Raw genomic sequence first — 21,125 nt, forward strand, 5'->3', positions numbered from 1 at the left:
CCCTGATCTACAAACCATGCCCCGACTGAGAGAAAACAAACACCACCACCCGTAATACTGCAAGAGAAGATGGTTTATCACAACTGAAGTACCGAATACCCCCACAACCCTTCCCTCACCCCTCTGTCCTAGAATAGTCCTTTTTACAGCTGTGGGCTTGGTGGCCAAGCCTTTGAACAGGAGTCAGGCTAAGGGTGACCTTGTTATGATACAGATGTTGCTGCTTTTCAAATGCAAAGTTCTGTGTTATCATGCTGACTAGATACTGGTCTCTATCACAACAAATGTCACCCTCAGCCTCACTTCAAATTAAAGGCTTGGCAACTAAGTACACAACTGTAAAATGGTCCATTTAGCACAAAGTGGTTCTCTCTTTTATGGCTTTGTCAAAGTCTAAGTCTAAGTCCAGCTTGGATCAACATGCAGGGTCTTAAAGTAACTGAGGAGGATGTGCCGCCCTTGCTTCGGAACCTGAAAATTGGTTAAACGTTCTAGCCTTCTTGGTTAAGGATAAATAAGTAGGCTCTGTCTCCTACATCTCCTTTGTACAGAGGTCTGCAGGGAAAGTTAGGGGGGAGGACTCACGCATTTTTTTGTAACGAGTAAGGAACGTAGCTCCCAGTGTTGTGGTCTGACCTTGTTTGATTCCAAAAATTCCTAAACTGGGGACACTTGCAAAATTTCCTTTCAAAACCTGTAAACTGCTGAATACAGTCTGACTAAAGTCCCCCACAAAGTTGAAATGCACAATAGAGCATATTCATATGAAGAATGTGCTATAAAAATGCATCACTATCATAATTATCATTAGCCTTGCAGGCTTTGACTAATTACAAATACACGTACATTTCTTTTGGTAGAGAGGGTTGGAGGGGGGGGGGGGGAGGACACATGCACCCAAGATGTTGTCTGTTCAAACAACTAAATATGATGATCTAAAGTATACCTTTGTCTGAACCATAGCCATTCTTTGCCTTCTGAGATCTGCTACTATGTTGTACACACTAAAATTAGCGGTGTTCTGCAAGGCAAAATTGTAAATATTAATGTGGTTAAGACAGTCTATATAGTTTGATTACCGCAGTCCCAGTATCATTTTCCATATTTTTCTTTCAGTAGTCAACAAGCACAAGTCCACAGACACTTGTAGGAGCAGAGAGATAGACAGAGAGCTACTGAAAATTTCAATAAATTTCTTGTCTAAGCAATATTGAAGAGGCTTTCATTGTGAATTATTCATACAAATAATTATCCATGTAAACTGTTTTCAGGTTGACCTTAACATTTTTATTTTCATTGGAAGTGTTAAAAGTTTTGATGACCAACTTGTATAAGGTGCAGCTGAGTTGTTATCTTTTTTTTTTTTTTTTGTCTTAAAGTATTGGAAATCTTCTGTAACCTGTTATGGTATACTAAGTGTACAGACTCACAGAGATACGGAATCTATTCAGTTTACAAAATGAAAAAAAAGCAACATGTCAATGGTGACATCATCAAAGCTGCATCTGTCCTCCAATAACACATCAGTAAGAATCAATAAAAATTCCTGAATAATTGAGCTTGCCATAATTATTATAAAATACACCTGAAGAGAGATGGAGTTTCCCTATGGGTGAATTTACTGTGTATACAGTATTATCACTAAGTAAGTTTTGTACTCACATGCATTTTAAGAAGAGACCATGCATAATCCACGGCACATATTGTTCCTGTTCTACCACAACCAGCACTGAAAAAAAAAAAAAAAAAAAAAAAAATCAAGTTATAGTCAGGCAAAAAGCTGCAGTTCAAAATAAAAAAAAATTGATACCTCTCAAACAATACTAGATTGATAGCCTTGTCCCTTTAAAACCCTTACATCAGTTTGCATATTCTCCATACTCTTTCTATGTATTTCCTTTGGTGCTGACAAGGGCAATTCATTCAACAATCAGAGCTTCTTAGTTTGGCAATCATTCCCTTTGATCTCATGCTATTAATGAATGATTCAGCATTGTGTTACTGTAAGGAGAAATCAGATGCTGGTCACCCTGACCAAGGGTTTAAAGGGTCAAAGAACTGTTCCTAACTTACACATTCTCAATACATGCTTTTCGATAATGAATACAGAAATAATTCTAGAGAGGAAGAGCGTGGCGTGATGCATGTCCCTGCCATGGCCAAGCATTTTTTTTAGGAATTCTTTTTTTAAGCCTTTGATCTCCAAGGATGACTAGCATATAATTTCTCCTGACAATATCCCCTGAAAAACTCTCCCCCCGGGAGTATATGAACGGCACCTAAAGAAGCTCTTGGCTGTTAAACAAATTCTCATTGTCACAACCTTAGGAAACATGTAGAGAACAGTATGGAGAATATGCAAACTGATGTCAGGGTGTACTGGGCTATAAAAATTAATTAGATTTAATTAACAGTTAAGTTACCACAAATCCTCTAATAATCCCCCCGGGAGGCTTATTTATTTCTGGTACTTTGACAGGGGTGGTGGCTTATTAGAGCTGGGGGGCTTAAAAGAGGGGGGCTTAATAGAGGGGGGGAAATAATAGAGGGGCCTTAATAGAGAGGGGATTAATAGAGGGGGGCTCAATAGAGGGAGGGATTAACAGAGGGGGGGATTAATAGAGGGGGGATTAATAGAGGGGGGAGTAATAGATGGGGCTTAATAGAGGGGGGTTAATAAGAGGGGGGCTTAGTAGAAGGGGGGGGGCTTCTTAATTTGGAACTCAATAGAGAACTCAATTTTATGCTCTAACTCTCGCAATGGACCTTGTTTAGCCATGTTATATTTTTGGCATAGCTTTGTAATTTTCATATACCACATTCTATTGATGCCAACATGATAACATTAATCAATCTCCAGTTCATTGTACTTACTGACATGGAATATAGTTTAGAATTTTTGTTTTTGAGGGGGAGGGGTAGGGGGCTTGATAGAGGTGGGGGTGGCTTAACAAGGGACATAATAAATTTCTTCCCCTAACGAGGGGAGGGCTTATTAGAGGGGGTTGGTTTATTGGAGGGGCGGTGGCTTATCAAAGGATTTGCAGTATTAAATTATTTTAATTTACATTATAGTAGCATCCTCGGAGACCCAGGGGCTGTGGGTCGATTTCAAGTCAGGGCATGAAGAGCCCCTGGGGACACTGTCTTACAAGACTAGTTCCAAACGGTTGCAATCATTCTGCCATCTGATTGGTACCAGAAAATCTTTGTGTTTTTCTGCCCAAGCAGAGTGAAGTGTGCTTTAGAGTCCTTTCGTGTGTTTTAACATGGACATATACTAGTAACTCAGTTGCTCGCTATGTTTGTTTGGATCGTGCAACGGAGATTTGCTTGAGGTGAAAAGTTTCAGTCTCAACACACAATGTAGGAGAAATCAATCAGATTGTCCGCGAAAATCTTACCGGGAATTATACTGAATACTTTCGCAGGTATCACTAGAGAGCGTGTTTTAAAGTTTGCGAAGTATTGTATACAAGACGATGGTTACTGTCATTGATATGTCGCTTTAAACAATAAACGAAATTTAAGCTTAAATCTTTCTAGATTTTTTGCATAATTTTCTGCGACTGAAACTTTGCCGTGAAGTTATTTCGTCGCATGGGCCACGCAGGTATGTTGAGCAACTTGCGCTTTTGCCTACGTAGCTTTCTGCTTTCTTTTTCTGTGCATGCCAAAATCTAATCTTCACCTTGTAGTAAACTCGTTCACAATATGGCCAGGGTTGCAGAGAACGTTAAGTTCATGGATGACCTCCAGCAAGTGCTAAGAGAAAGCTTAGCTGTGTTTCCAGTTAGCTAATTAAAATCTGAACAAAAACTTCTTAACGAGAACATCATGGGAAGGAGAGATGTTTTCGGGCAGTTACCGAAGGTGTTTGGAAAGAGTTTAATCTTTCAACTGCTGCCTAGAGTGTTGAAATTCTTCAGCAAGGAAGGTCACAGATTCTCTTCTAGTCCCTTAGCTTGGTCATTGTCATTTCACCTCTTCTGATGATTGTTGAAGACCAAGTTAAATACCTCTGATCATTGGGAATCGATCCGATGCTGCTTTCAATGGGAAACACAAAACCAAAGACCACGAAATATTGGATGGAAAGGGCAGGTTTGCTTTATTGCAAATGTCAGCTTAGTAGTACAGGGTCATCTACTCACATCTAATAAGTAAAATTAAGTTTCCACGCTTAGCTTTCCTTTTTTCTAAAGGGAAGATGAGATTAGATTTTGGCACGCACAGAAAGTTGCGCAAGTACCAGTTGCTCGACATACCTGCGTGGCCCCTGCGACGAAATAACTTCACGGGATTGGCAAAGTTTCAGTCAAAGAAAATTATGCAAAAAATCTAGAAAGACTTAAGCTTAAATCTCGTTTGACGTTTGTATACAAACCTCGCAAACTTTAAAACACTTTCTCTAGTGATACCTGCGAAAGTATTCAGTAGAATTTCCGGTAAGATTTTCGCGGACAATCTGATCGATTTCTCTTACATTGTCTGCTGAGACTGAAACTTTTCACCTCAAGCAAATCTCCGTCGCACCATCCAAACAAACATAGCGAGTTACTGAGCTAATAGTATATGTCCGTGTTAAAACACACGAAAGGACTCTAAAGCACACTTCACTCTGATTGGGCAGAAAAACACAAAGATTTTCTGGCACCAATCAGATGGCAGAACGACTGCGACCGTTTGAAACTAGTCTTGTAAGTCAATGTCCCCAGGGGCTCTTTATGCCCTAACTTGAAATCGACTCAGTCCCTGGGTCTCCGAGGATGATATAGTAGCTATTATTAACAAATACCTGCAGTGAACCAATAGCTGTTGTTTTCTATTTCCTAGTATAGCCCTGAGCGTTTTGTTCAATTCTATGAGGGGTGTAGCAGATCGTGGGACATCATGATCAGGCCAAGCTGTATATTGCAGCTGAGTAATCACCATATCTTCCTACAAATTGTTACAAAAATCAACCTCGGTTAAATCAAAATTAACCTGAAATCAAATTTGACCTGTAACATATATGTCAGTAATTAAATAAATCCCTTTCTTTCACGTTTACTTATTTATAATACCTTTCCAGATTTCATATTCATTGTTCTCATTATAAACCCCTCTGCAATATCCTCCACAGAAATCTGTCATAAAATGTAAAAAGACAGATATTAGCAAGTCACAATTGAACTCAAAACGCCTTTAAATGCAAAGCAATCACTTGGTACACACCAATAATTTAAATAATATGTATACTGACAAAAATTTCAATTTATCAAGAAATATTAGTATATGAATTATCAACAGGACATTAAGACTTACATGTAAATTTTCAAAGAATCTAGATGATGCACATGAAAACAATGTAGAAGCAAAATATTTATACTTAAAACAACTGTTTTATCTAAACAAGGCTTTTGGCACAGAAATTAATTTAAAATAGTTTTTAAACAGCTACCATTAATAAATTAATTCTTAATTTATCTAGACATATACCACACATTCATGGATAGGTAAATAATAGTGCTTTTAGCACACACTAATTAGCTAGTTCAGAAGTGTATAGCAAGTACAAGTATTATTCACCTCTGAGTAGCGATGAGACAAAATCACTTATCACGAGTTGAATTTCCGACCACTTTTTCGAATATTGAAAGAAAAAAACTGATTTTGTATGGTTCTGTATAAAACAATAATTCACCTCAGTTTTGGTAGAGGTGGTGGATTTTAACCTCATCACTAATAGGCCATTTTACAGTTGTGTACTTAGTTGCCAAGCATTTGATTCAGAGTGAGGCTAAAGACGACCTTGTTGTGATAGAGACCTGTATCTAGTTAGCATGATAACAAAGTGATTTACATTTGAAAGGCAGCAAGGTTTGTATCATAACAAGGTCATCCCTAGCCTCACTCCCATTCAAAGGCTTGGCAACCAAGCACACAACTTTAAAATGGACTATTGCAGCTTAGTAAATATCCACCATTATTAACCTCCACTTTGGTGAATAATAAATTACTCGTAATTATTAATTTCACAGAACTGATCTGGGGATCAAAAGAAGATCGCATACAAAAACTCAATAAATAACTCACCAATGATACTTCCAAGCCAGCAAAATTGAGCTTCTCATCTTTGTTTTCTGGCCAATACCTTTTACATTTTAGCTGAGATCGTAAAAAAACATATTTTAAAAACTGAAAATACCTTTCCTTCAGTATTATCACAATTTTTCTTGTACAGTGTTCAATAGTTTGGTACAGACAGGGGTGGCTTTTTATAATTACTTTCTACTTCATATTCTTTATCTTTTCTTTTCTTTTTTTTTTGTCTTCTCCTTCTTGTCTTTTTTTTTTTTTGGTGTGTGTATTTGTATGTGTGCATGTGCATGTGCGTGTGCATGTGCGTGTGCATGTGTGACTGTGCATGTGTGTGTGTGCATGTGTGCGTGCATGTGCGTGTGCATGTGCGTGTGCATGTGTGTGTGGGGGGAGGGGGCAAGAAAGGAAGTGAGGGGAATTAAGGGGGGTCAATTCACTTGCCTAAGCTGATTTGCTCTGGTAACATAATTATTGTATACCATCACAGTAAATTAGCTCAGTTGATAATGCCTGTCAAAGAATCAAGACTCACCTTTCCCATCTCAACTTCTCTGCAGACCATAATCACAATCTAAAAATTCAAACATTAGTTGGCAGGAAGTGTCAGTTATCAGATGTAGAACAATTGATAAATCTCTCTCCTTCAAGAACACCACTCATAGAACCTACCCAGGCTCCTATAAAGCTGACTTACAATTTTGAGTATGATTTATCATTCTATCATGAATACTTTCTGTCTCTTCTGTAACAGACAGTGAGTAAAATAAGCAGCCTCGATCAGATATCCCCCCCCCCATCCCCCTGAGTATGATTTGCTAGCTTTCTATCATTATTACCCAATCTTATTGGTAACCCACTATTTATTCAGTAATGTAATAGACAGTGGGTTAAGTAAGCAGCCCAAAAGGGTAAAGGTTGCAAACAAACTGAGTGTCAGTGTTGTAGTTAAGCATTGAACAACTAGCAGATTCATACTGACACAATGACATGCAGATCATTTGCACTTGATATCTGATAAGCACCTGAAGAGCCCTGAGTTAAAAGAGATTACTGAAGAAATAGTCCAGTGCCTGCAGTTCAATTTTATTACCTGACATTTGTGAGATGCTATCACTCTCCAGAAATCATCAACCGTTCTTGGCAACGGACCTTGAAGAGCTAAGTAAGCAATCTTTCCATCTGGCCCCTGGGGAAACATTATTTTAAATAGTTAATATTCAAAGCTGTACTTATAAACAGGATTTTTCTCTCTTTTTCTTTGCTAGTTTGCTGTTTAATTTTACTCTTTTATTTCTTATAATCCTCTTCTTTTCTTCTTTTTTCCTTAGTTATGTCACAGGCTTAGTGAAATTGATGAACAAGGTTAAACTGTATTGGAAATGCTCAATAACTGCTATTAATTAATTAATTAATAATTAATAACTGCAATTACTTGGTCGGAGATATTAGAACATAACTTGCAAATAATATTGTTTGAACACAGGCAGGCTCACATTCACATTTAATTATTTTTTTTCTCAGAAACATTTTCGTCTCTGAATTGTTGTCAATTTTAGCCAAAGGTGACACCCTTTTAAAGAATTATACATGTAGCTCAAAGAAAGCAGACCCACAATGTTCCCCACAATTATTCCCAGTTGTACCGCTATAGCTGTTTCCTATTTTCCCAATTAACAGGGCTCGACACTAACTTTTCAACTTACTGTAGCAAAGTGGCTATAGTGACAACTTAGATGTCAAAACAATTTCAGTTTGATTACTAGCCAAACTGGCTAATGGAAATAAAAAAAACACTAGCCATTTGAAACTAAATTTCTACTAGTCTGCTGTGGCTAGTTGGCTACTGTAGTGTTGAACCCTGATCAATTACTTAATTTAATTTCACTACTGATCTTGTAACATAACAAAAAAAGAGAAAATGAACACATCATACAGGAGTATAAAGCCATAAATTCTCATCCTCTGGTATGACGTCTTAAGCTCCTCATCACACTCTATATTTTACCTTAATGTAATTTCCATTGATGTAGTCTGAACCAGGTTTACCGGGTAAAGATGGAAGGACGATACGATTATGGTCAACTAAAAGTGTAATAACAACAATGATGAAACAGGATGGATCAGTATCAACTGGGCACAAAATATGTTGACTGCTCACAAACATCATTATCCATACAATGTATATACATTTATACATTCTGGTTCATGTTCTCCATGATTGTTATCAACCCAAGTTGATGAAAATTGATTTTTCGATTTTCTTTTTCAACTTTATTACTGAACTTAAAGAATGAAGAAAACTCACACCAGTAGGGAAATTTTTAACTTAAAGAATCACTGAGGCTACAACATATTCAATGAATAATTGCTTAGAACTATGCAGACTTGCCTAAGAAAACAACACATTTTTGTATAACTTGACAAGTGCAAATCGACCCTTGAAATTATGCCTTGCAGCTATTTTCAAAGCTCCAATGAGTTACATGATTACGATCATCTAGAATCCTCCACAACATTGTAATGTTAACGTTAACCCTTTAGCCATTGTAAAATTATGCATGTATTTGTTGTAGTTCAATTTTTTCTTTGGTTTAATTTTTTTTAAACTGGTTTAAAATTTTAAACTGGTTTAGAATTTTCAAACTGGTTTTAAAATTTTAAGCGAACAACTCATTCTTATTTGTTTGATGTTTCACATGTAAAATGTACTCTGTATAAAATAAAGTTGTGTTTTTAAGGTGTCCACGTTTTCGCAAATGTTAATTTTACTGGTTGGAGTTAAGATAAATAGGGTTAGGGTTGGGGTTAGGGTTAGGGGATGTATTGCAGCAGTGTATTCAAGCAAGAAAACCTGGAACTGTTTGAACAAGTCTAGATTTTTTTTTTCTTTAAAAGTACTGAAATATTGCTTTTTGTATACGCACTGATTGGCTAGTTTAGAAGTGAACAGAAAGTACTATATATCTCAGAAGAGCCAATGATTCAAAATTGTGCATCAATCAAGTGTTTAATTTCCTACCATTCTCTGGTATATAGTAAGAATTAAACTTATTGTTTGGTATCTCTTTGATATATACAAAAAAATGGTTCACCACAGTGTAATGGTGAAAAATGTGAATATTTACCTTGTAGCTCTGTACTGCAGTAAATTGTGACCACTAATCACCTCCACTTTAACCAACAAATTTTAAAATTTGAGGACATTTGAAAACTAATGGAGATAACTGAATAAACACTTACATGGCACAATATCTTTGTATCTGTTTTTAGGTCGATTATACTCAAGTTCTCCATGATGAGTGCTGTATTCTGGATCTTTCTTCAATTTAGAAGACATGTCTTTCAATTGCTGCAAAATATCAAATACCAGATTGAAACAAAAAAATACAATTGAGTAAAAATTTCATACGGGGGAGGGGCGGGGGTAGGTATAGCAAACAGACAGTCGTATTCTACCTTAGTAGGAGGTTTTGAAAATTTGTCTTTAGCCAGATGAGAGAAAAATTAATAGAGAGAAGACGAAAAAAATATATATATATACATAAATTTCGAGTGATCGCAGCACCGTGACTGTGATCGCACCATGGAACTTTCCACATGGTTTGGACCGCACTTGCATAATTAATAAATTTTACTTTCTTTAGTTCTGTTGTGAATCAAGACCTTTAGAGAAGTGCATTTCCTACTTTTTAGCTTGATAACAAGGTTGCTGTTTTAACATTTTACGCCAGTATTACTGATCGATCGCCAGGAAAAGCAGATAATGCTATTTGTTTTCTGTAAACGCGTTCCACAATTTACTTTCTAGCAACTTCCGGTAATCAATTTGAGTGTTTGACTTTTAAGATAAACTTTCGCTATTTTTATCGATAACACACCGATCATCGAATAAATTGTGAATCTTTGTGAAACTTTAGAGCAAATTAAATTGATTTCAAGGTAGTAATGTACAGAATATTGAAATATCACGGAAATTAAGTTCGCAAGTGGTCAAATATTTCGGTTTCACGAAGTTTCAGCAATCGATCGCTTTAAAAAGACAAGAAAAAATTGGTTTCGAAGTTACGGGCAAGAGTGATCGTGTTGTTAAATATTCCTTGACCTAAGGAAAAAAAGGAATATTATACCTGGAATTCCCGAGCAAAACCATTCTCTCCCCGTGCATGGTTCGAAGGATGTAAACTTTCCGCATGACGAAGAAAAGATTGCAGTCCGTCTGGGATCCTTGACGAAGACATGATCAAGACTGTAAGAACCAAAGCGGCTGATCAAGAACTTGGATACTGCTCCATTTATCTTCTAAGGAAGTTCGAAGAAATGTTGACGGAAATAAGTAGTCACCGAACTTTCCGCACAAAAACAAAGCCTCACAAATACGGTTCTGCCTCCTCTCTCTTTTGCCAGAGAGCGCCTGCGTTGTTACCCAGAATTCGTCGTTCCACCGGATGTTGTTACAACAATAACATGACAACATTGAAACTTCCGGCTTGTTCTATTTTCTTAGTTACTTTAGCTGATATTTATAAAAAATCCCTCTCAATCATGAAATTTATCATAAGTGATTCAACACACTAATTGTTCGATAAAGGAAGCTTCCTGCCCCCCCCCCCCGTCTCCACCCCACCCCCCACCACCCTTCATCCTGCTGTACCCATCGGACTTTCGGTTTATCATATTCATTAGACCATTCTCGTTCATTCTGTGTGGGTCAAAAACTAAACTAAGGGGTTTGTGTGATCCTCTCATTCCCCCTTCCTACCCTTCCCATATAATCTTTTAAATGGGTATAGGGTATAAGCTGACTCATTCCCAGTTTCCTGCAAAAGGCGCGCGGCTTGAAAGTGGGTGAGAGAAGGATGACGGGAAAGAGGAAGAGGAGAGGAACCTCTTCCTCTCCGGCTTTCACCCTACCCATCACACTTCGCGCGTCCACCCTGCTGCATTGGTTTCTGCCGCTAGAAGACGTCTGAGGACAGGTCGGGCTGGGGCTTCAAGTCTGACTCTGTAGATATGACGAAAACTGCAGTACAGCCTCCCGGTTAGCTCAGTTGGTTAGAGCGCCGAATTGTGTTGTGCGGGAGGTCGAGGGTTTAAGCCCCGGCCGGACCAATACTCGTGGTCTTAAAGCAACTGAGGAGAATTTGCTTCCTTCCTATAATATCAAGAAATGGATAGATAATCTAGTCTTCTCGGATAAGGACGAATAAACCGTAGCTCCCGTCTGCTGCAGGGTTAGGGGTAGAAGACGTTAATTTCCCACGCACGAGATTACTGTCTGGTGGATTTCCTCCCCTGGGGCGGGATGGGTGGGAATGTCTTACGTTTCATACATGAGCCTCTGGCTCGGGCAATTGGGTGACCATGCCCCACGTAAAGATAGATAGATAGATAGATAGATAGATAGATAGATAGATAGATAGATAGATAGATACTTTATTATAAACACCTTGCAGCCATAGGCTGAATTACGGAATATTTGCAAATACAGATGATAAAAAGGACGTATAAAATATTACAACTTCGTCGTTAAGAAAAAAGGAAAATTATCTACATCTTATAAATATGGCTAAAAATAAAACTGTTCTTCAAGCGCTCGGTTTTGCATATGGGGATAGTGAAATCACTTTTGCGCCTTAGCGCGTATCTACAACTCTTCATTTGGGGGAGGAGGCTGTGGAGTCTATGAGTGGGGTTACGGACTATCTCGTCAAACAGATTGGTTGAAATTTTTTCCCTTCTCTCGTGAAGTTTCGGTAGGCCAGCTGTTTCTAGTGCTACACTATATGACAGGTAAGGATAGATGACTCTGAGTGCCCTTCTTTGGATCCGTTCCAAATCTTCGCTGATGTAGTTTGGTAGAGAACGATGGAATACAGGACTTGCGTATTCCAAGACGGGCCTAATACATGTCACATAGAATTGCACAAGTTCGCTTGGTGCAACTCCGGATCTCCTGAGTTGTCTCAAAAAGTAGAGACGAGAGGAACATTTTCTACTTAGTTCAGAGGTGTGCATGTTCCACTTTAAATCGTGGCTAATGGTCACGCCTAGCAATCTGGCACTGGTGACTAATTCAAGGGGTTTGCCATTTAGGACTAGGGGTTCAAAATCGTAGTTGCTGTTAGAGAATCCAACTCGTAGTTCTTTGCACTTGTCCTCATTCAGTTAGAACCCATCGATACTTGCTTGTCTTGAAAGGTCATCCACAGCTTCTTGGAGTTTGCTCTCACTGCCCTTAGTAACTATTTCGGAACAAGATGTGTCGTCCACGTATTTCCACAAGTCAGCTGGGGTGTCTAAATCGTTAATCATGATGAGAAATAACCATGGACCTAGTTTTGTTCCCTGGGGGACGCCGGATGGTACAGAACGCCATTCAGAGTGACAATCTTGAGCAAGTTTGACTCTTTGTTTCCGGTCCATCAAATAGTCGACAATCCAGCTTTTGACAATATTTGACAATCCAGCTAAAGACAATAAACTTGATTGACTTGACAGCCTGATCGAAATCAAAGTGATAGATCCTAGGCCTGTGAAAACGATTGTAAAAGAGCAAAGAAAAAATCATGTTGACGTAACGACAACTTTCGAAAGGTCATCTTTCTTGATCATTCATGTTAGTAAATTGACTAAGGATACAAAATGCAGACAGAAACTTTCCCAGCATCAATAATGCATCACTGTGACGAAACCTTATAATCGCCTGGGGCAGATATGTATGCATAAAACCTTTGTTGATTCACAACGAGTACACAATAGAGAGATTTAGCAAGAGGACGGGAACGTCATTTCAGAACGGCAGAGCGCGCGGAATAGTCTGGACAAGACACCATTCGACTTCCGGTGTTAGCGTTGCCGTTCTCCCAAACAAGTTTAGGACGTCACTTTGCTGGTTTTCCCGTCGCGATCAGAACGATTGATTATGAAGAAGAGAGAAAATGGAGAGAGGCAAAATATTGTTAGTTAATTAAATGCTCTTAAATTTTAATGAATTTTTTCTATATATCAACCTTCTACACTCTAACATCAGTGTCAATATTCTCCATACTCTCTAAACATTTCCTTTGGTTCTGGAGAATTTGTTTGACAATCAAAGCTTCTCAGGCTTATACAATCATTCCTTTTACTCTCATGATTTCAATGAATGATTCAGCAGCGATGCTGTAAAGAAAAAATGAGATACTGGTCAAAGGTTAAAACAAAGCAAGACAAAATTTAGTGAGAGAAAGAGAAATAACACTGGGTAAATAGATAGCTCAAGATCAAAGAAAGACAGCAATTAATACTGCGAAAAGTAATACATGAAAAGCACTCCATCAATAGCTTGCTTGTAGGATTCTCCCGTATCGATATAGGAATATCATTCCAATAGCAAGCATTAACAATTATTGAGAAAAGAGTCTGCTTAATTAAATTATTATGAAAAGAGTACATGATGATTCTGAAAAAATTGTATTCTAGCTTTACCAACGAAGACAATGGTGCTCCCCACGATATGTTAGTGTACTCCCCACGGTATGTTAGTGTACTCCCCACGGTATGTTAGTGTACTCCCCACGGTATGTTAGTGTACTCCCCACGGTATGTTAGTGTACTCCCCACGATATGTTAGTGTAAGAATTTAAAAGCTGACGTTTCGAGCGCAATCCCTTCGTCAGAGCGAATGGGTTGTGAGTGTTTAGACATATACAGAAAGTGGAGCTACGCTATATGGTAGGAACATGAGGACGAGAAAAACAAAAATAATTAGGTAGAGTGAAAAACATTCTTTGATACCTATGTGATTAACAAAGTTGTTTATTCAGTTTCCCTTTCGCGCTTTTTTAGCATTTCAGTTTTTTAATCACTGATTGCGAAGCATCTCGATCACCCTATTAACATGTCCTCACCCTATTTCTGTTACTTCCTTCATTTTTCGCAGCTACAGTTGAAAATATTTTTCTAGCTGTTGGTAACATTTTTTTTTCATTTTCATTTGTACAGCTACCTTATACAGAACCTCATGTTTGATAGTTTCTAACACGACGGATATTTTTACTCTGGACTTTGAAACCCTACTATCAACCCAGTTATATCGGGTTTAAGAAGAGCTTTTGCGATTGATCTTTACTTCGATTTGGGCCTCGTGTTCTGGAGTGACGTCGCAGAACTCAGCATCAAACGTCTTGACATTAATACTGATAATAAAACCACGATTATCACCAAAATTGGAGTTTGCAATGGACTAGGTGTAGAATGGAGGAGTTCCCAGCTGTTTTGGACTGATAAAACATATAACACCATATCCGTATCAGACCTGAATGTTAATAACCAACATGCCATAATTTCCGATGGTCTCGATAAACCTGGAGGGATTGCTTTGGATCTTGACAACTAGTTAGTGCTTGTCTGGAAATAAACCGACCCTAACATTGTTGATAATGTAAATTGGCCACCATAAAGAGTTTAAAAGCTGATGTTTCGAGCGTTAGCCCTTCGTCAGCGGCAATGACGAAGGGCCAACGGTCGCAACGTCAGCTTTTGGACTCTTTACGGTGGCCAATTCACATTATCAACTCGGTTAGTAAAACCAAACTACTCTGTTACCTCCATCGACTCAGCACCACAGTTTCTTTAGAAACCTACCCCCTTTATCGAGCTGAACATAGATATCTACGTCTGACATCCCAAAGAGTTTTTTGATCCTGTTATTGACGAAATAGGACTTTGCTACGCGCAATTTCAATTAAGCCAACCTTTAATCTGCCGTTATTGTGATCCGTTTTGTCTTTTGTTATCCCTCTCTTAGCGATTATATCTCAGATAAAAGCTCGGAAGGCTCTTTGCAACATAGTTGTTTGAGTGACTTGACTCAGGCTACACACAATCCTCCATTTCTTGTGTTTTCCTTTTTTGTTGATTTCTCTTCTTGCTCTTGTGTTTAATTTTGTTTAGTTTTTTGTAGGTGTGGGAGTGGAGGGGGGAAGAAACAAGTTCGTTGGAGCTCAAGCCAGAAAATTATTTTATAATTTCTTTTTTTTCTCTATCGTCCTACAGCTTTATGCTCTGGACTGATTGGAGAGTGAACCCAAAAATTGAAAGAGCTACCTTGAGTGAAAGCCAAAGAACAGCCATTGTAACAACGCATCTTTATCATCCAAATGGTATTGACCTGGATAAAGGAAACAGACGCATATTCTGGGTGGATAAAGGCTTGGACAGAGTAGAATCCATCGATTACAATGGTGGTAACAGGACATAACTTTTCCAATATAATGGTTTACATCCTTTTGGAGTTGCTTTGGTTCCACCTTTCCTGTTTTTCACCAACTGGAATACGAGTAGAGAGATTTATAAACTGGACGCCCTGACTGGAGAGGTACTTCGCAGCTATAGTATCAATGGCGGACAGCCTATGGGCATCGTGGTATATGACGGCTTCCGGCAACCTTCGGGTAAGAACTGGTTTTGCAAGTGCGAAGCACTCATAGTTTATGGTGTTTATTAAGTCCAAGAAGGAATTTCACCCTAAGTTAAATATTCAGAAAGCCTCGATTCGTGCCAATTCTGAAAGAGTCGCTGTTTGGGATTAAATTTACACAACACTGTTATTCTGATTACTGTGTGTGTTTTTCTTGCAATTATATGTATTTACTCCTTGTTCATTCGCCTTTGACTTCATAATGGCGTTAAGCAAACTTCAAGACACCATCCTGGATGGTTTCAAGCTATTCACTTTTCCCGCAATGTTTTCATACTTTTAGTTAATTTGGCGGAAACAGTTCACATACAACAATTCAAGTTTCCCTCGTTAGAACTTGAACAAAAGTTCTTCATTTCATACACATCTTTAATCAACATGATTAAGAAAAGCATTATATACCATATGTATGTGAGACACATTATGGGTTTTAGATGTGCACTTATTTCAGGTACCTGATATCTATTTTATAATTTCATTTGGGCCTCATTTGTATTCGCTAACAAGTTATCAAATTTTCTCAAAACCTTCTTTGTCTTTTTAAGCTTCAAGTCCATGTTCCTTGAGCAATGGTGGCTGTAGCAATTTTTGTGTCCCGAAAAACTCTACTTATGAGTGCGTGTGTCCAACAGGCTTGGCAGTGAAACAGAATGGAAAGACATGTGAAGAAAGTAAGTTTTTTTGTCTTATTCGTAACTTTCAATCACAATCCCTTTACTTGTCAGAGAGGTAACTAAAGAATTTTTTTTATATTTTTAGGTTCTCCTTTTAGCCTTATATCATAATGGTGTATTGACACCATTCTGTGCAGATTTAGTTGTGACTTATGGTTTTCCGATTATACGATATATCCAAATTTCCTGGTTAAGCTAGATCAACAATTTGCGTAAGTCTGGAATGAAAACTTTTATATAAATTGAAAAAAAAAAGGAAAGGATAAAATTTCCTCTTTGTTTCAAAGCCACGACCTGTCCGCCGTTAAATGTTCCACCCAAAGCCGTGATGCTTTACGCTTCCTGTGGCAACGCAAATGGATCAAACTGCGTATTTGGTTGTCAAAGTGGATATGGTAGTGTGAACGGCAACGTCACCAGAACCTGTCTAAATACTGGCAATTGGAGTGGGATTGATATTAATTGTACAGGTACTTGGGTTTGGTTCGAAGTCTCTATTATAAAGACGATCACAAGAACAATTATGCATCCATATGAGGAAACATTTCTTTTCAATATCTGCGTTTCATCTATATTGGTGACTTAAACTCTTTTTCTGCCTCCTTTGCAACTTTCTTGTGTAAAATGGTCCCCATCTTAAACTACGCCGCATGGAGTTATAGGGAACTTCACGAGGTTAGCCAGAGTCTGACTTGCTTTTGAAAAATGATCTCCAACCGTATGCCAAGATGCAATAAAACATAAGTGAATGAAAATGTACTATCAGCACTATGTATTATCAGCAAGAGATTATAATACCTTGTTAATCAGCTAATGAATATTCAATGTACCAACAAAATGGAACTAAAATGACAATTAGCAAAGGAAAACGCAAAAGAACTCAACAATTTATTTCTTGAGGAATTAGGAGCAATCTTAAAAATTAGAAAAGATATAACGTCTAATATTTCCGTGCCTTTCTATCAGTGATCAACTGTCCCACGCCAGTGGTTAGCTCGGGAGGCCCTCTGCGCATGAGTAGCTGTGGTAATCATTATGGGGCACAGTGCAGTTTTACGTCTCTCGTTGGTTATCGTTTGAATGGTTCCTCTTCATTAACCTGCGTTTCCTCAAGTGACAGTCCAACTGGATTCTGGGATAGTCCTCTACCTTCGTGTCATGGTATGTCTTGTCCCTTTTTCTTTCCTTTTTCATATTTGTCAGGCGGGCTTTGAGTTATAAGACGGTCTTGATTTAATTATAGAACATTGATATACACATATTTTGTACGTGTCGGAGTTCTACTTTACTTTGTAATGCTCAAAGGAAATTGAAACCAAACTATTTTTTCCTCAGTCCCTTCTTTTGTTTTGGTTTTCGTTTGTGTTTTTGTTTTCTGTCATCTTAAATATACTCATTTGCGGAGTTTTCAACTTTTGTACATTTTGAAGAATTAAAAACAAAAAAGAAACTTAAAGTAAACTCAGAAAATTATTTCATTTTTTTCCATTGATTCCCTCAGTTGTCAGCTGCGGTCCTCTTGTACCTCCAACGAACGTTGTTATTTCGCCCTCTTCGTGTCTATCGAGGAGCCCTTACAATCAGACTTGCACATTTTCTTGTCGAATTCCCGGATCTGTTCCTAATGGAACCTTCTCCAGGTTATGTGGAAACGACGGGAAATGGACGGGGTCCAATGAAATTCGTTGCAGAGATGAGTTGACGCTAAGAAGAGAACGAAGATACAAAACAATCTCAGAAACAACGTGACTTTCTCCTTATTGCCGTGAGAAACACGAAGCAGTGCTGTATATCTCCATTTTCCCGATCATACCAGGATAGTTTTTCCTGGTTTTTAGTCTTTTTGCTCAATTTTGCTTTTATTATCTTTTATATCTATAACCCACCCAGGTTAGCTGCTCCTATATTGTGGTTGAAAAAATATTTATTTTCGTTCACATTTTCAAGCGAAGATTTAATTACTAACGTATCTAATGCCTTTTCAGCTCATTCGTTCCATGGAAATCACCCAGGACCAAATCAAACCATAGTGTCATAATCTATATTTCAATCGCATGCAGTTTTAATCAGAATTGTGGTTTCTATAATAATAACGTCACGGTTAACAATAATAACATTAAGGTAAGTTTGAAATTATTGCCAAATGATTTGAAGTAATTCAGGGAAACTATGGCTCAAATAAAACTTTAATTTTTTTTTAATCCATTTTGAGGTCACCATTTCTCACATAGTGGAGTGATGTCCGTAAAAAAGAATGCAAAATCATTATAAGTAAAAATTAATTTTTTTCGTAATCTGTTCATTAATCCTTTTTTCTTTTTTATTTCATCGATGCAGTTCTACAATGAATAGATTTGGTAGTAACCCAGAATAAGTATCGACACGAGGCGTCTAGTTGACCACGTGGGCAAGATGGAGCGAATCCTGTGTTCTGATTGGCTACCCGAGCGGGCAAGATTGGTCCATCTTGCCCGCTCGGAATTGCCCGTATTCATACCGCTCGGTCAAGATGGCTGGATATTAACCTGGTTTTTTTTCTTTTTCGCATTTTTATGGACCTCGACTTCGCCTCGGTCCATAAAAATGCAAAAAGAGAACTCGGCCAATATCCAACAGAAAATAATAAAGCAAATGCTAAAGCTTTGTGCATATTTACGAATGTTTTGTTGTGCTGCGTTAGAAATTCAATAATAATACGATAATAAGAGCCATTTTATGTTTTTTTTCTTGAAATTTAGACGGAGCTTTAAACGAAACATTAAGGTTCCCCTTGGTGATCCAAACAGTCACGATGCACCTCGAAGAAACTGTTACGAAGTTCCAGATCATACCATAATAGATGTAGGTGGTCACAACCAACAGAACGAGAACGGAAATATCGCACCAAATATAATATTCTCTACAAAGGTGGGGAAACTTGTGGAGGACACAAGTTCATTCCGTTTATTGAGTTACCACAATTCAGGCCGGCACATGATAAGTAACTTTTCACTGAGGCAGAGGTTGCATTTCTTACTTGCGCTGTTGTATAGTGATCGTGATGAAAGGATGCGCTATGATATAAAGTAGTCAATGTTATTTTATTTAAGAGTCCAGATATGTTTGCTGAGCTCGGTAGTTTCCGTGTTTTGTGTGTTGCAATGATGTGGTGTGGTTTCTGTATCATTTTTTATAGTCTTTTTCTGTGAGTCCGATGTATGTTTGAGTAGTGCTGTTATCCTTACTTCTGACGGTGGCTTCGTAGATTACTGATATTTGGAGGCAGTTTCCGTTAACTGGGCATGTGTTCTTTCGTCGGCAGTTGCAAGTTTTGTTGTCTTTTTTGTGGGTGTTATCAGCGGTACCATTGATGTGTTTGAATGAATTTAAAATGCAGTTGTTGTGACCTTCGATTATCTGTTTAGTATTATTCAAACAAATGTAACTGATCTTCACTGTATTGCGATTGAAAATTTTTCTAAGTTTGTTGTCTTTAGGAAACTGATTGTCTACTAGTCTACTACTACTTGTCTACTAGTACTACTACTACTACTACTACTACTACTACTACTACTACTACTTGTCTACTACTGTTTGTCTACTAGTGCAATGAATCTGTGTTCGATGTTGATGCTGACGTTTATTGCTGAATGAGGTGTTGTACCAGAGTATGTTGTTCCTTTATCTGCTTTTTCGTTTGTTAGCTGCAAGTGTACCGGTATCTGCATTCGTCGAGTGCTTTTGATATGGAGGGGCGGCTTGGTTAAAAGACGCTTTGTCGGATGAAAAAAATGACAATCGTTCGTTGATGCCAGCGGGCATGTTCTTTGTGGTGATTGGCAGATGTTGCTCTAGCGGTGGACGTAATGTAGTGTGATGTTTGGCTTTGTGAATGGCTGGCTGGTGCTTTCGTTCAGGTTTAAAGGGAAGTTGATGGTCTGTTTGTTGGCTTCGAAGGTGATCCGTAGTCCATTGTGATTAAAGACGCGGCATATTTCCTTTTTGATGTTTTTTGTATCTCTCATTGTGGCCTTGGAAAGGATCAGTCCGTCATCTCGGTAAAGTCTAATGTTGATGTTGAGTTTTTGCAGTTGGGAAAGAAGGAAACTTCCCACTAACTCTCATGTTTCATGTGAAACGGTTTTTCTTTGTTCCACCTATACCTCTCCAAATGTTGAAATTATTTAACTCACTTTTCACGAACACAATTCTCCGGTCATTTATTTTGCCGCTTTTAATTGCTCTGTTGGTTTTAGCCGGCAACTGATCCTGGTGATCGGCTGCAGCTGGCACCAATTGCCCATAGCCAATTTGATGGTGCAGCTGGAAGCTCGAGGTCCTTGAACTTGAACTTGAACTTTATTTTTATTTAGACACGGTAAATCTATCAGATAAAATAATAATATTATTACAATCTATTATTACAGTTACAATCTATTTTAATCTATATAAACATGATCTAAAATTTAAAAGTAAAATAGAAAAAAATAAAGAAATTCTGCTTTACATAGATGCCGTGTGTGTTTTGTCGATTCAGAGAAAGAAATTGCGACAACCATTTCGGAAGGATTGAAGTGATTTTGCTTGCCGCAATTCAGGGGACAAGCTATTCCATATAACCGCACCGTTATAGCTAAAGCTATTTTTCAGGAAATTGGTGCGAGGCAATGGAACAGCTAGTTTGTTTTCAGAGTTCCTTAGATTATATGGAGGATCATATTTAGTGAAAAGAGAACCAAGATAGTCGGGCGCAAGACCATGTATAGATTTATAGACCATGGTGGCCACTTGTATTTGTCGCTGAGTATCTAACCGTCTCCAGTTAAGTTGCACAAAAAGAGGATCAGCGCTTGTGTCATAACTGGAGAAGGTCAGAATACGGGCAGCCCGGTTTTGCAACTTTTGGAGCTTATTCGAAAGACCCTTGT

At 38.1% G+C, this 21,125-nt stretch overlaps 3 protein-coding genes and 1 pseudogene across 11 annotated transcripts in view; 2 read left to right on the forward strand and 2 right to left on the reverse strand.

Moving 5' to 3' along the window:
* Positions 1 to 21,125, reverse strand: part of LOC111340954 (uncharacterized) — a 198,673-nt gene that overhangs the window by 9,719 nt on the left and 167,829 nt on the right. For 2 of the 8 annotated variants that reach the window (XM_088759861.1, XM_088759859.1), the window contains exons 1-10: positions 10,212 to 10,493; positions 9,325 to 9,433; positions 8,090 to 8,166; positions 7,175 to 7,270; positions 6,617 to 6,655; positions 6,079 to 6,150; positions 5,067 to 5,129; positions 4,799 to 4,941; positions 1,663 to 1,729; positions 947 to 1,021 (exon numbers count right to left, since the gene is read on the reverse strand). In XM_088759861.1, coding sequence (XP_088615987.1) covers positions 947 to 1,021; positions 1,663 to 1,729; positions 4,799 to 4,941; positions 5,067 to 5,129; positions 6,079 to 6,150; positions 6,617 to 6,655; positions 7,175 to 7,270; positions 8,090 to 8,166; positions 9,325 to 9,433; positions 10,212 to 10,322 — 852 coding nt within the window. In that variant the 5' untranslated portion in view covers positions 10,323 to 10,493. Of the gene's footprint in view, positions 1 to 946; positions 1,022 to 1,662; positions 1,730 to 4,798; positions 4,966 to 5,066; positions 5,130 to 6,078; positions 6,151 to 6,616; positions 6,656 to 7,174; positions 7,271 to 8,089; positions 8,167 to 9,324; positions 9,434 to 10,211; positions 10,494 to 21,125 lie in introns of those variants that run through there. The other 6 variants (XM_088759860.1, XM_088759863.1, XM_088759862.1 and 3 more) reach the window with 6 other exon arrangements.
* Positions 16,319 to 18,034, forward strand: LOC148731843 (E-selectin-like). The gene is made up of 3 exons (XM_088759888.1): positions 16,319 to 16,688; positions 17,185 to 17,379; positions 17,720 to 18,034. The coding sequence occupies exons 1-3, from the start codon at positions 16,547 to 16,549 to the stop codon at positions 17,965 to 17,967; spliced, it is 585 nt and encodes a 194-aa protein (XP_088616014.1). The 5' UTR covers positions 16,319 to 16,546; the 3' UTR covers positions 17,968 to 18,034.
* The window catches only part of LOC111339589 (netrin receptor UNC5B-a-like), an 18,902-nt pseudogene continuing 15,968 nt past the window's right edge, over positions 18,192 to 21,125 (forward strand). Inside the window, exons 1-4 of the transcript XR_016001513.1 lie at positions 18,192 to 18,210; positions 18,279 to 18,339; positions 18,957 to 19,125; positions 20,454 to 20,534. The product of XR_016001513.1 is annotated as a netrin receptor UNC5B-a-like (transcript). The remainder of the gene's footprint in view (positions 18,211 to 18,278; positions 18,340 to 18,956; positions 19,126 to 20,453; positions 20,535 to 21,125) is intronic.
* LOC148731844 (uncharacterized) overlaps positions 20,544 to 21,125 on the reverse strand; it is a 4,572-nt gene continuing 3,990 nt past the window's right edge. Inside the window, exon 2 of the mRNA XM_088759858.1 lies at positions 20,544 to 21,125. This exon is cut by the window's right edge and continues 1,686 nt beyond it. Coding sequence (XP_088615984.1) covers positions 20,731 to 21,125 — 395 coding nt within the window. The 3' untranslated portion in view covers positions 20,544 to 20,730.

Source organism: Stylophora pistillata, chromosome 5 (genome assembly GCF_964205215.1).
Source record: "Stylophora pistillata chromosome 5, jaStyPist1.2, whole genome shotgun sequence".
Lineage (NCBI taxonomy): Eukaryota > Metazoa > Cnidaria > Anthozoa > Scleractinia > Pocilloporidae > Stylophora > Stylophora pistillata.

Coding starts and splice junctions, on each gene's coding strand:
- LOC148731843 (XM_088759888.1), top strand. CDS start 16,547: ATGCTTTACGCTTCCTGTGGCAACGCAAATGGATCAAACTGCGTATTT. Junction 16,689..17,184: donor GATTGATATTAATTGTACAG/GTACTTGGGTTT, acceptor CCTTTCTATCAG/TGATCAACTGTCCCACGCCA. Junction 17,380..17,719: donor TCCTCTACCTTCGTGTCATG/GTATGTCTTGTC, acceptor TGATTCCCTCAG/TTGTCAGCTGCGGTCCTCTT.